At 44.7% G+C, this 13,543-nt stretch overlaps 1 protein-coding gene and 1 non-coding gene across 2 annotated transcripts in view; both read right to left on the bottom strand.

Annotated features, from left to right (window-relative positions):
* Positions 1 to 13,543, bottom strand: part of NEK11 (NIMA related kinase 11) — a 489,228-nt gene that overhangs the window by 334,184 nt on the left and 141,501 nt on the right. The window contains 1 exon segment of the mRNA XM_030206452.1: positions 10,131 to 10,296. Within this exon segment, the coding sequence (XP_030062312.1) occupies positions 10,131 to 10,296 (166 nt within the window).
* On the bottom strand, positions 5,182 to 5,263 carry TRNAF-AAA. Its single transcript has one exon. It is a non-coding gene; the product is annotated as a tRNA-Phe (tRNA).

The raw sequence follows: 13,543 nt of genomic DNA, 5'->3' as shown, positions 1-13,543 counted from the left end.
CTAATGAAATCAAAGCCGGCTTTCACATCATAGACGCATGGGCAAAGGCATTCCAACTAAAACTCAACAATGAAAAAGCACACTGTCTCATCCTCTTATCCCAGTACAGCACAGACAACCTCACAACCATCAGCATCCTGGATCACACCCTCCCAATCTCAGACAGCCTGAAAATCCTCAGTGTAACATTGGACCGTTACCTAACACTAGAGAGCCAAGTAAAATCTACAACAAAGAGAATGTTCTTCACAATGTGGAAACTCAAACAAGTGAAACAATTCTTCCCGAGGAAACTATTTCGCAACCTGATGCAATCAATGGTGCTAAGCCATGCTGACTACTGCAATGGAATCTACGTGGGATGCAAAGAGCAAGTCTTAAGGAAACTTCAAACTGCTCAAAATACGACGGCAAGACTCATCTTCGGAAAAACACATTTTGAAAGCGCAACACCCCTTCACGGAAAACTACATCGCCTTCAAAATCTGCACTATGGTTCACAAGATCACCCATGGTGAAGCACTGGGATATATGACGAACCTAATCGACCTACCAACTAGAAACACATCCGCATCAGCACGACAATACCTAAACCTTAACTACCTAAGCTGCAAGGGACTAAAATAGAAATCAACCTACGCATCCAGTTTTTCCTACATCAGTACACAGCTATGGAACGCAGTACCAAAAACCTTGAAAACCACCTATGACCACCTCTAATTCAGAAAAAATCTAAAAACCCAACTGTTCCAAAAAGCTTACCCCACCCCCGACCCAACTTAAATGCCTGAAATCAGCAACACTACACTACCACAGTTCATACTGATCACCAAACAATCTCATCCGTTCTTGCTATCCTCTATATGGCCCCACCACATGTTCCTTCATGTGGTCCCTACCCTTCCTACCCCAACTTAACCATTATCTGTATTTGCTTTATTCCGGAGTCTATTAACACCTCTCCGGTATCATGTAAGACACTATGAGGCTTATTTTCAAAGCACTTAGCCTCCCAAAGTTCCATAGAAACCTATGGAACTTAGCCTCCCAAAGTGCTTTGAAAATATGCCTCATTGAGCCTGCAAATAGGTGGGAAAATGTGGGATACAAATGTAACAAATAAATGAATAAATAAATAAACTCTCCCATATTATTTTTTAGGCTTCTAGCATTTGTATATAGACACTTCAAATTGTGTGTGTGTGGGTGTGTGGGGGAGGGGGGTTCTTGCATCTACAAACTGCTTAGAAATTGATGGGGATAATGCCCTGCTCTCTCCTTAAACATTTCTGGCTTTCACCATTGTTGGAATTCCCTAAATGTCCTGTTTGAATAGTATCCTTCAAGGATACTCCACAACTTTAGGATATGCCCAACTTTAGACACCATTTATTGAATTTAGAGGATACTGTACACATATACATTGTGATAAAGTCACCTCCAGGATAGTTGGGTTAAGGCAGTTTCAGTCTGAAATACAAGTCCCAGAAGGCATTGCAGGCAAGGAGCCAGAGGGGGAGATGAAGAACCCGGACTGGACTCCTAGCTGCAATCAGGGAAGACATGTGTGTAAGCTGGCAGGTTGGGTAGAATGGCTGCCACTAGGTGGAAAGAGAGTTAGGAAACCATGTGTGCAGGAGCTCATCATTGGTCTCATTAGTTTAATGCTCAACTCAGCTGGTATGGGTGTGGGGAAGCTAATGGAAGGAGAATGATTGGTTGTGGTAGCTGAAGCCAGGGATTGATTAGGCAGGTGGGAAGGAGGCCTAGGAGAGTTCAGTTAAGTTCAGGAGAGAGAAGCAGAAGGAGAGAAGCAGTTGCAGGCTGAAAACCCTTGGGCAGAGAGGTCCCTAAAGTATTTGCAGGCTGAAAACCCTTGGGCAGGGAGGTCCCTAAAGTACTGAAGCAGGCTGAAATTCCTTGGGTGAGAGGAAGTCCCAAAAGTATTGAATTCACTGTGAAGCTGATGCAGGGGAAAACCCTTGGGTAGAAGGAGTCCCTAAAATATTGAACTCTCCTGAAGGTAAAGAGGATAGAAGGTAGAAACTGCTGCTTGGTGACTGAACTGTGATGATGAACTAAAAGAACTGTTTGTCTTGGGAATTGAATTGCTGTTTATTGTGCACTGGATAAAGAGCCCAGACTGAAGCCTGTAAGCCTGTATTCAATCCTGGAGCCTGTGGCTGGAGGAGATTGTTCTATCCTTGGCTGCACAAGAGAGGTACCTGGTTACAAATGGCACTTTCCCAGATGGGACTGAACATGGATCCATGCAAGCCAGAGAGTCTGGTCGTGGTGGCCTAAATGCTTAAATGCTGGATGCCTCAGGTAAGAGGTACCTAGGGGGGCCAAGGCTGGATAAAGAGAAGTGGGGAAGACCAGGAGTGGACCAGGCTGGCGTGAAAGGGGGACCAGTGTAAAGATATCGCACTTGGGTCTCTTTCTTTTTTTTGGCTTTACAGGGTGAATGCGGTGGAGCCGGAGGGAAAAGCCGGAGCCGGAGTGGAGATCTGGAGCGGGATGCTGAGAGCTGGACACTGGGAGCTGAATGCTGGGAGCTGGGAGCAGAGGCTGGGAGCTGGATGCTGGGAGCAGAGGCTGGGAGCTGGATGCTGGGAGCTAGGAGCAGAAGCTGGGAGTGGAAGCTGGTGGCTTCAGCCAGAATCTCCATGAGATCTTAAGATAGTGAGGCCCTCTCGAAAATTGCGAATCCCTGGGAAGGTCCCAAAGGGACTCGCAATTTCTTAAGTGGGGGGGTATGTGATAAAGTCACCTCCAGGATAGTTGGGTTAAGGCAGTTTCAGTCTGAAATACAAGTCCCAGAAGGCATTGCAGGCAAGGAGCCAGAGGGGGAGATGAAGAACCCGGACTAGACTCCTAGCTGCAATCAGGGAAGACATGGGTGTAAGCTGGCAGGTTGGGTAGAGTGGCTGCCACTAGGTGGAAGAGAGTTAGGAAACCCTATGTGCAGGAGCTCATCATTGGTCTCATTAGTTTAAAGCTCAACTCAGCTGGTATGGGTGTGGGGAAGCTAATGGAAGGAGAATGATTGGTTGTGGTAGTTGAAGCCAGGGATTGATTAGGCAGGTGGGAAGGAGTCCCAGGAGAGTTCAGTTCAGGAGAGAGAAGCAGGAGGAGAGAAGCAGTTGCAGGCTGAAAACCCTTGGGCAGGGAGGTCCCTAAAGTATTTGCAGGCTGAGAATCCTTGGGCAGGGAGGTCCCTAAAGTACTGAAGCAGGCTGAAATTCCTTGGGTGAGAGGAAGTCCCAAAAGTATTGAATCCACCGTGAAGCTGATGCAGGGGGAAACCCTTGGGTAGAAGGAGTCCCTAAAATATTGAACTCTCCTGAAGGTAAAGAGGATAGAAGGTAGAAACTGCTGCTTGGTGACTGAACTGTGATGATGAACTGAAAGAACTGTTTGTCTTGGGAATTGAATTGCTGTTTATTGTGCACTGGATAAACAGCCCAGACTGAAGCCTGTAAACCTGTATTGAATCCTGGAGCCTGTGGCTGGAGGAGATTGTTCTATCCTTGGCTGCACAAGAGAGGTACCTGGTTACAACATGCATAGGAGTTGTAAAAAATTCCATGTGCCAAGATACATATGTTTGGATTAGCATGCACCCCAATTGAGTTTATATGCTTTCGAGGCTATTTTTTAGCACTTATAATAGAATTGTCCATTAATTGCCTTTTTTAGTGTACATGTTCAAACCTTTAGCCCTTGCAATGCTAAAAAGTTTCAGCATTATTTTTCTTGAATAGGCCCAACAGTACCCTAGCTTTACTAAAGATTACTATTTTAAATACATGTTTAATTCAAAATAGCATCTTCAATGTTTTGAGGTTAAATGATTGCTTAAAGTCTCCATATATAAGGAAAAATGTAAATGTTTTCATTAAAAAAAATAATTTTAGTTTTATGCTGCTAAACTGCATAAAGATATATTCTGTATATTTTTAGTCCTGACATAGGGTCAATTGTGCATAAGTACATAAGTAATGCCACACTGGGAAAAGACCAAGGGTCCATCGAGCCCAGCATCCTGTCCACGACAGCGGCCAATCCAGGCTAAGGGCACCTGGCAAGCTTCCCAAACGTACAAACATTCTATACATGTTATTCCTGGAATTGTGGATTTTTCCCAAGTCCATTTAGTAGTGGTTTATGGACGTCTTTTAGGAAACCGTCTAACCCCTTTTTAAACTCTGCCAAGCTAAACGCCTTCACCAGGTTCTCCGGCAACGAATTCCAGAGTTTAAATTATGCGTTGGGTGAAGAAACATTTTCTCCGATTTGTTTTAAATTTACTACACTGTAGTTTCATCGCATGCCCCCTAGTCCTAGTATTTTTGGAAAGCGTGAACAGACGCTTCACATCCACCTGTTCCACTCCACTCATTATTTTATATGCCCCTATCACTTCTCCCCTCAGCCGTCTCTTCTCCAAACTGAAAAGCCCTAGCCTCCTTAGTCTTTCTTCATAGGGAAGTCGTCCCATCCCCGTTATCATTTTAGTCGCCCTTCGCTGCACCTTTTCCAATTCTACTGTATCTTTCTTGAGATGCGGCGACCAGAATTGAACACATTGTAAGTTGAAATTCTTAGCAAAAGCACATCACAGAGCTAAATCTGACTCAGCCTGAGTCAAAGGCCTGAAACTATCAACATGGGTTCTCTCTGTTGAAGGATGTTCACTGCACTTCATCAGCCAAGAATAAAGACGGTGACCCTGCTCCGGGAACAGAGTGTACAATGACTCAGCTGGTATGCAGCACAGATGATTCAAGACAATCATTGAGAAGGGAATTTCCTCTATCTCAGGATAACTAAAAGTTGATGTGGCAGGCCTTTAAATGATTGGCACAATTCTGTTAACAAATACCAGCAGCCACGATGCTATTGTGATTTGAAGAACAAAAGAATAGCCATACTGGCTCAGACCAATGGTCCATCTAGCTCGGTATCCTATTTAAAACAGTGGCCAATCCAGGTCACAAGTACCTAGCAAAAACCCAATTAGTAGCAACATTCCATGCTACCAATCCCAGAGCAAGCAGTGGCTTCCCCCCATGTCCATGTCCTCACTTTTCCTCCAAGAATTTGTCCAAACCTTTTTTAAACCCAGATACACTAACCACTGTCACCACATCCTCCAGCAGTACAAACTTACAGCCCCGTAGTCAGCAGGATTTGATCCTGCATGGGGAGACCCCAGTGGATATTTAGTCCATCGCCTTAACCACTCAGCCATGACTACCACCTAAAACAATTCTGTAAAACATCTATCAAATGGCACCAAGGCCAACTCCCTCTCCCATTCACCCTGACACCAAACACAATAATTCAGTATGGCACACCTGACCACAGACAGTTCTCTTGGAGACCTCTCACACCCAGGAGACACAGTAACCAGTCTGGGATTTCCCAGACACACATCCTCCAGGTGAAGAATTACCATGAGACAATGGGGCAGCGTCCAACGATCCATGGCAACTACTTCCCCTGACTTCCATCTAGTTTCATCCATTTTGGTAGGTGGTGAGGGGCACATGTCCCTTTGTACCCCAGGAGCCCAACTCACTGTCAGGCCACTCCTGGATGGGTCTGTTCTCCAAAGCAAAATCTCTCTATTCATTACTCTAGCCAGCTGACATAATTAAGATGCGCATGGTGACAGCTGCTACAGTGGGACGAACCTCATTCTGTAGCATCTTTCTGAAGCATCAAAGGTCAGTGTGCTAACCATTACACCATACTACATAGGCTAATAACAAACTATAAATATAAACATGCAAAGATCAGAGAAAAAACCACCACCTCAAGGCATCACTTTCTGTGAGAGGCCTGTTGCTCATCCCATTACCATTGTGAAGAAGGTGGCTCTGACATCTACAGGGTGTATATTTTAAGTTCTGTGATCACATTTACAGCTGGCTTTTTGCCAGAATCTGGAGTGTGAGTGTGTTAATCAAAGGTAACGTATTGCTTTCATTAGGCCTAAGTATCTATGGGGCCCTTTTACTAAGCTGCAGTAAACACTAACACATGCTTACCGCAGGTTAAAAACCACTACTGTGGCGTGCACTCAGGCATCCCCCACTCACTTCCCACTCATTAAAAATACTTTCTAGTTTTTAGTGCTGGGGCATTCGGGAGTGGAGAGTAGGCATGTTCTTTGCTAATTGATTAACACAGCTACATTGCCACACGACAACCAAATAGCACGGTATTAGCGCAGGAGCCCTTACCGCCTAGAAAATAGATGTCAGTACTAATGGTCACACGCAAATGGAGAAGTTCGCAAGTGGCCATTAATAGAGAAAATGGAAAACGTGGCCATTTTACAGCTGTGCTAAAATTGGCCTCAGTTGCGGCCATGATTTAGTGCAGGTTAGTAAAAGGGCCCCTATATTAGGAATAATAGGGATTAGGGATTCTTAGAAACTGTCCTAGAAATCTTTACCTCTGTTTGCAATTTATGAGGTCCTTTTACTATACACGGAAAAATGGCTTGCAGTAGTGTAGGCGCAGGTTTTGGGTACACGCCAATCCATTTTTCAGTGCGCCTGTAAAAAAAGTCCTTTTTAAACTTTTTGCAGAAAATGGACATGTGGCAAAATCAAAATTGATGCATGTCCATTTTGGGTCTGCGACCTTACCGCCAGCCATTGACCTAGCGGTAAAGTCTCATGCGGTAACTGGGTGGTAATGACCTACATGTGCCAAATGCCACTTGGCACACATCCGATACATGCGTCCAAAAATAATTTTTCAGTCACACATATCGGACGCGCAGCAAAAATGAAATTACCACAAGAGTCACACAGTAGCCGAGGGGTAACTTCATTTTGGCGCACATTGGGTGCACATAGACGCTTGCACAACTTAGTAAACCATTATTTATTATAGAATTCTCCTAGTTTCATTATCAGCAAACAAGGGGTTGGTGAACTCAAGAACCTAATTTTGGTTTTCCGCTCCCTAGATGTAATTTATTCTTAGCATTCACACCAATCTGTGGAAATCTTCACATACATGTATTATTATTTATTTATGACATTTATATCCCACATTAGCCCGAGTAGAATTTGGGTTCAATGTGGCTTAGATAACAATTAGAAAAGCATGAACATGTTCAAAATATATTAACATAAAGTAAAATACATCATATAAAGTTAGACCAGTAAAACTTGAGTTAGGAGCAGATGCAATTAAATACTGAGGGCTTCTTTTACAAAGCCGCGTGGCAAATGAGAGGAAGCCCACAGGAACTGAATGGGCTTCCTCTCATTTGCCGCACTGAGAATCTGTAGCTTGGCTTTGTAAAAGAAGTCCTTAGTGATTTAAGCTAGACACTTGAAATATGGAGGAAAAAGTAAGGGCTAGGATTAGCTGGGATAGACAGGAGTAGTGGGAAGTGGGATAGGGTAAAAATTTATGCCATGAGCTTATTTGAGAAGGGTGCTTATTTCCTTAAAGGCTAGATTGAAGAAGTGAGTTTTCAATAAATGGCCCCATGTATTTTCATGTTTCATTTTCCCCTGAAGAGAAAGCAGCTCATGTAGTTGTGCACTACTGATGTGAGGTTATTGCAGTTACTGATATACCCATTTTAAAAGTATACTCAGAACACACACAGTCATAGGAGCCGACTTTTTAAAATGATTGGGGGTGCTCAATTTTTTTTTTTAGAGGTGGTGCATTCCCTCCTCCCCCCTGAGTTCCAGGGCCCCCCCCCCCCCCCGCCCATCTGTCCATCCCTCCCTCCCTCCGAGTTCCAGAGCCCCCCCCCCCCCCCCCGCGTTCACCCCTCCATCCCTCCCTCCCTCCGTCCAAATTTTAAAATCCATCTTCTTACCTCGTCGGGGTGTTAAGGTGCCAGCTGCACGTAGTGAAAAGCGTGCATGCTCGCGCTTCAGCCTTTCTTCGTTTGTCTCTGAGCTCTGGTCCCGCCCTCATTTCCTGTTTCTGCTTGGGAGGGATGGCCAGACGGGCGTGGGGGCCCTGGAACTCGGAGGGAGGGACTTTGGGAACTTCCGGTCAGCGAAATATTGGGGGTGCTCGAGCACCCACAGCACCCACGGAGTTGGCGCCTATGCACACAGTAAATAGTACAGCTCATGTCACTGTTAAGGAATGCTCCCTTATTGAGCAGCATGACCCCTGATAGTAATTCTGGGATGCTATTGCTAAAGCAGCAGTCACCAAGGAAGATCACTCCTGCCCCCAATCTCCCCTGAACCCCTGGGGTAAGTTGGGGTCCCAGGAAATAGTGAGAGGATGAGGGTTCCCAAAGAGGCACAGCTTTTATCCTTTAAAAAAGGCTGGGCTTAAAAAGCAGGGTTTCTAGGGGGTATTTTTTTTCAACATTTATGCTCCACATTAGGGATGGGTAAGATCACAGGAACCAAGTTGGGGCTTGGGAGGAGAGTTAAAGGGGTCACTAGAACAATAAGGATTGGCCCGAGGCCTCCAATTCAAGCCACTTGGGCCATTTAAATGCTACTGCTGTCATAAGGGACACTTCTTAAGTGAAATTTTTTTAATGTGTTCATTTTCACTGCTTTTGGCATTAATGAGTTACTTTGCATGAATCTGCACTGCAGCAGTTCATTAATGCCAAATTTAAATAGACTTTTTATGAATAACAATCCATTGACTTGTACCTCCTAGTATCATCCATTATCCTTTCTTATAATGTTTTTGGTCTCATGCATTACACCAATGGTCTCTAATTGTTCTCATGTCTCACTCTAACATTATTGGCTTTTGTCTTGCCTAGAATGTAAGCCACACTGAACCCTGGAAAGGGGATATTAGCAGTTTACAAGAATTGATTTGATTTTGCATTTCCCAGTATTTTGTACTATTTTCACAAATAGGGCTAGATTCTACATATGGCGCCTGAAAATTCCATGCGGAAAAAAAATACACCTAGGCATATTCTGTAAAGTACACCTAAATTTTATAGAATAGGCTTACCATTCCGTGTGGTATATAGAATAATGCCGAGTGCCGCTCCACGCAACCAAATGTAGTTGTGGCCATTTACATCATGTTTTACTGTGTGCCTAAATTAGGTGCAGAGCAGGTGTATTCTACAATAACGTGCATAGATTTTAGAAACGACCACACCTTGCCCATGGCCACACCCCTTTACAACTATGCGACTGAGAATTTAAGCGCACCACATTACAGAATACGCTTAGCGAGTTGTGCACGTAGATCTTAATTAATGCCAGTTAGTGCTAATTGCTTGTTAATATACTATTCACAGCACTGATTAGCTAGTTAACCAATTAAGTTACATGCATTGTTATAGAGTATGCTTCGATTGCCACACAGAAATTAAGGCACCATATACCGAATCCCAGGGATAGTGCACTTTTGAATAGTACACAAGACTATGTAAATCAGAAAGCAATTTATAACAACAATAATAGTCATAAAAAACATTTCTTAAGCTTTTAGAAAACTGCCAATCCTATATGTGGACATAGGCGCCGACTCCGTGGGTGCTGTGGGTGCTCGAGCACCCCCAATATTTCACCCACCAGAAGTTCGTTCCTTCCCTCCCTCTAAGTTCCAGGGTCGTCGTCCCTCCCTCCGAGTTCCAGGGTCCCTCCCTTCCTCCCTCCCTCCCTTCGAGTTCCAAATTTTAAAAGTCATCTTGACTTACAACGTCGGGGTTATGGCGGCCGGCAGCAGCAGCGGTAAAAAGCATGCAGGCTCGGCCCTTAGTTCAATTTTCCCTTCTCTCTCTCAGCTCTGGTCCCGCCCTCATTTCCTGTTTCCACAAGGGCAGGACCAGAGCAGCTGAAAGAGTTGTACAGGTGAAAGTGAGACAAACTCCCACATTGATGCATTTGGTTTAATATTATTTAGACATCAGAATGTGAAAATTGTACAAAACTGAAAACTTTTTCAAGGCACTGTAATAGCCCTTCGTTAACTGTAAACTATTCTTAGGGGGTCTTTTACTAAAGCTTAGCTCGAGTTAGCAGGCCATTTTATTCCTACAGGCCCTGCTGCAGATAACTCGAGCTAACCTTTAGTAAAAGACCTCCTTATTTTTTAATTGGATACTATTTTGCTCAAGAACATACGTTTCAAATAATTCTTACCTCACAATATTCAGTTATGATACAAAAACTTTCTTTCTCCAAAAAGCTGGCATAAAACGTTACAATGGCTGGATGATCCAGTTTGGAGAGTAGCTGGGCTTCCAAGTTTGCTTGAACAGTTTCATTTGGATTTAAGTCGCCAACAGAAATTTCTTTTAGGACTTTTCTGTCAAATACAACAAAGAATGAAAGAAAAAAACAATGAGTTTGGTAAAAGATAAACAGTAAAGAATGTTTCACTAAATTTCTCTTTTGCTTTTTGGGCTGAATAGTAGAAAGTATTCATCAGGTTTTGCCAAATCCTAATTCTCATAAAAGCAGATGTTCAAATATATTCTTTAAAAAAAATGAAAAAGGGGGAAATTTTAAAGTCACACAAAGGGCTTTATGTTGTACCTGTAAAACTGTAAGCCCAATCTTGAAATAAAACCCCCATATGGGGTTTCCCTTTGAAAATCTGACCAGCAGGGTAACAGCAAGCACTTAATACATAGATACAGTACCACACATTTTTTTTGCCTTGAAATTAACTCTATTCAGCAAAAATACTTTTATGAATAGTGTGGGGGGGAGGGGGGGGAAGTTTTATATGTAAGTTTTTTAAAAGGCTATGAAAAACACCATCAAAATATTCCTTATAGTCTATTTTTTTAAGCACAGAAAATGAGTTGCTGCCATAGACATGTTATCCTAACCTGAAAAACATCCTCAAACACCTGTTCACCCAGTATATTTGTCTTCTATTCATTTCCAGCAGGATTCAAACCCTACAGGTGGAACTAGGCTGGAGAGCTACTACCACTGTTCAGCTGCCAATATGGTCATGAAATTTTGAAAGCCGATGACTGATAAATGAGGAAGTGAGTATCCCATTTTATCTCCTTGTCCCTTCATGTGCTAGGTGCTTTAGTAGAATGTAGTTCTAAGCTATCAGAGCATTCAATCCTAGTGCTCAAATGGATAAGTTGACATGCTTTGTTTCTGATGAGATTGTTCATGCTTGACATGTAACGCTATCCACAGAATAATGGAGGAAAGTGAAATGTGTAGAGAGGATGACATATGTTATCTGAAAAATTCACGAAATGAGTTTGAAATAGTAGGTGGCATGGAGGGGCATAATTGAACCGGGCATCCAAGTTTTCCTGAGGATGTCCTCACAGGACGTCCCGGCGAAGGGGCAGGGAAACCGTATTATCGAAACAAGATGAGCGGCCATCTCAACATTTAGGTCGACATTAGAGATGGTCGTCCCCGGTTTTCGGCGATAATGGAAACCGAGGATGCCCATCTCAGAAACGACCAAATGCAAGCCCTTTGGTCGTGGGAGGAGCCAGCATTCATAGTGCACTAGTCCCCCTCACATGCCAGGACACCAACCAGGCACCCTAGGGGGCACTGCAGTAGACTTCAGAAATTGCTCCCAGGTGGATAGCTCCCTTACCTTGTATGCTGAGCCCCCCAAAACCCACTACCCACAACTGTACAACACTACCATAGCCCTAAGGGGTGAAGGGGGGCACCTACATGTGGGTACAGTGGGTTTGTGGTGGGTTTTGGAGGGATCACATTTACCACCACAAGTGTAACAGGTGGGGGGGGGGGGGCTGGGCCCGGGTCCACCTGCCTGAAGTGCTAAAACTGCTTCAGGGACCTGCATACTGCTGTCAGGGAGCTGGGTATGACATTTGAGGCTGGCACAGAGGCTGGCAAAATATATTTAAAAAGTTTTTTGAGGTGGAAGGGGGTTAGTGACCACTGGGGGAGTCAGGGGAGGTCATTCCCGATTCCCTCCGGTGGTCATCTGGTCAGTTCGGCACCTTTTTGAGGCTTGGTTGCAAGAAAAAATGGACCAAGTAAAGTCGCCCAAGTGCTCATCAGAGTCGCCCTTCTTTTTTCCATTATCACTCGAGGATGCCCATCTGTTAGGTACGCCCCAGTCCTGCCTTCGCTATGCTTCCGACACAAATCGGGAGATGGGTGTCCTTCTCTCAGGGTCGCCCAAATCGGCATAATCGAAAGCCGATTTTGGGCATCCCCAACTGCTTCCCGTCGCAGGGATGACCAAAGTTCCCTGGGGCGTGTCGGAGACGTAGCGAAGGCGGGACTGGGGCGTATCTAAATGGGCATCCTTGAGCGATAATGGAAAAAAGAAGGGCGTCCCTGACGAGAACTTGGGCGACTTTACTTGGTCCATTTTTTGTTACGACCAAGCCTCAAAAAGGTGCCCGAACTGGCCAGATGACCACCGGAGGGAATCGGGGATGACCTCCCCTGACTCCCCCAGTGGTGACTAACTCCCTCCCACCCTGAAAAAAACAACTTTAAAATCTTTTTTTGCCAGCCTCAAATATCATACTCAGGACCATCGCAGCAGTATGCAGGTCCCTGAGGGGGGGAGGTGTGAGTGTGTCAGCGGAGGCATAATGAAGGCATGGACATCCTTCTTTCAAACATTTTGGATGTCCTGAACTGCCCCCCCCCCCCCCCCACAGGGACAGCCAAATTTCAAGGGAGTGGAGTGGAGGAGTAGCCTAGTGGTTAGAGCACTGGTCTTGCAATCCAGAGGTGCCCAGTTCAAATCCCACTGCTGCTACTTGTAATCCAAATAATTAAAGGGGGTGTCAGAGGCATAGCAAAGGCATAGACATCCTTCTCACAGAAACACTCAGGCATGGACATCCTTCTCACAGATACATCTACATTTTGGACGTCCTCAACTGCCATCACCCATACTCTAAAAAAAAAAAAAAAAAAGACGTCCCTGACGAGCACTTGGGACGTTTTCACCTGGACTTGTATTTTTCAAAGGTTGTAGATGGCTATTATACATGCAGCATAATGTTTGGCTGCTCTGCACTGGCTTCCCCTCCTTAGGAAGGAAATTGTATGTAAATGAGCTAACAGTGAGCAGCTAATTTGCATGTGATTTCCTTCATGCATGCCCGTTCCTTTCCGAATCACTAAGGGATCGGTAAGGGAAGGGCTTTTTCTGTTCAGTTAGTGCATCAGTTAGTCCACTGCAGTGCCCCCTAGGTTGCCCAGTTGGTGTCCTGGCATGTCAGGGGGACCAGTGCACTACGAATGCTGGCTCCTCCCATGACCAAATGAGTTGGATTTAGACGTTTTTGAGATGGGCGTCCTCGGTTTCCATTATGGCCAAAAACCGGGGACGACCATCTCTAAGGTCGACCATCTCAATATTTATGTTGACCATCTCTAAGGTCGACCTAAATGTTGAGATTTGGGCGTCCCCGACCATATTATCGAAACGAAATTTGGCCGCCCATCTTGTTTCGATAATACGGGTTTCCCTGCCCCTTCGCGAGGACGCCCTCAGGAAAACTTGGGCGCCCCGTTCGATTATGCCCCTCCACGTCACCCTTTTTCCAGCATTACCACTCAGTGTTCAT

The sequence above is a fragment of the Microcaecilia unicolor genome, chromosome 1 (genome assembly GCF_901765095.1).
Source record: "Microcaecilia unicolor chromosome 1, aMicUni1.1, whole genome shotgun sequence".
In the NCBI taxonomy this organism is placed as follows: Eukaryota; Metazoa; Chordata; class Amphibia; order Gymnophiona; family Siphonopidae; genus Microcaecilia; species Microcaecilia unicolor.
Note: the sequence above shows the minus strand (reverse complement) of the source record. Positions and strands in the feature narration are given on the sequence as shown.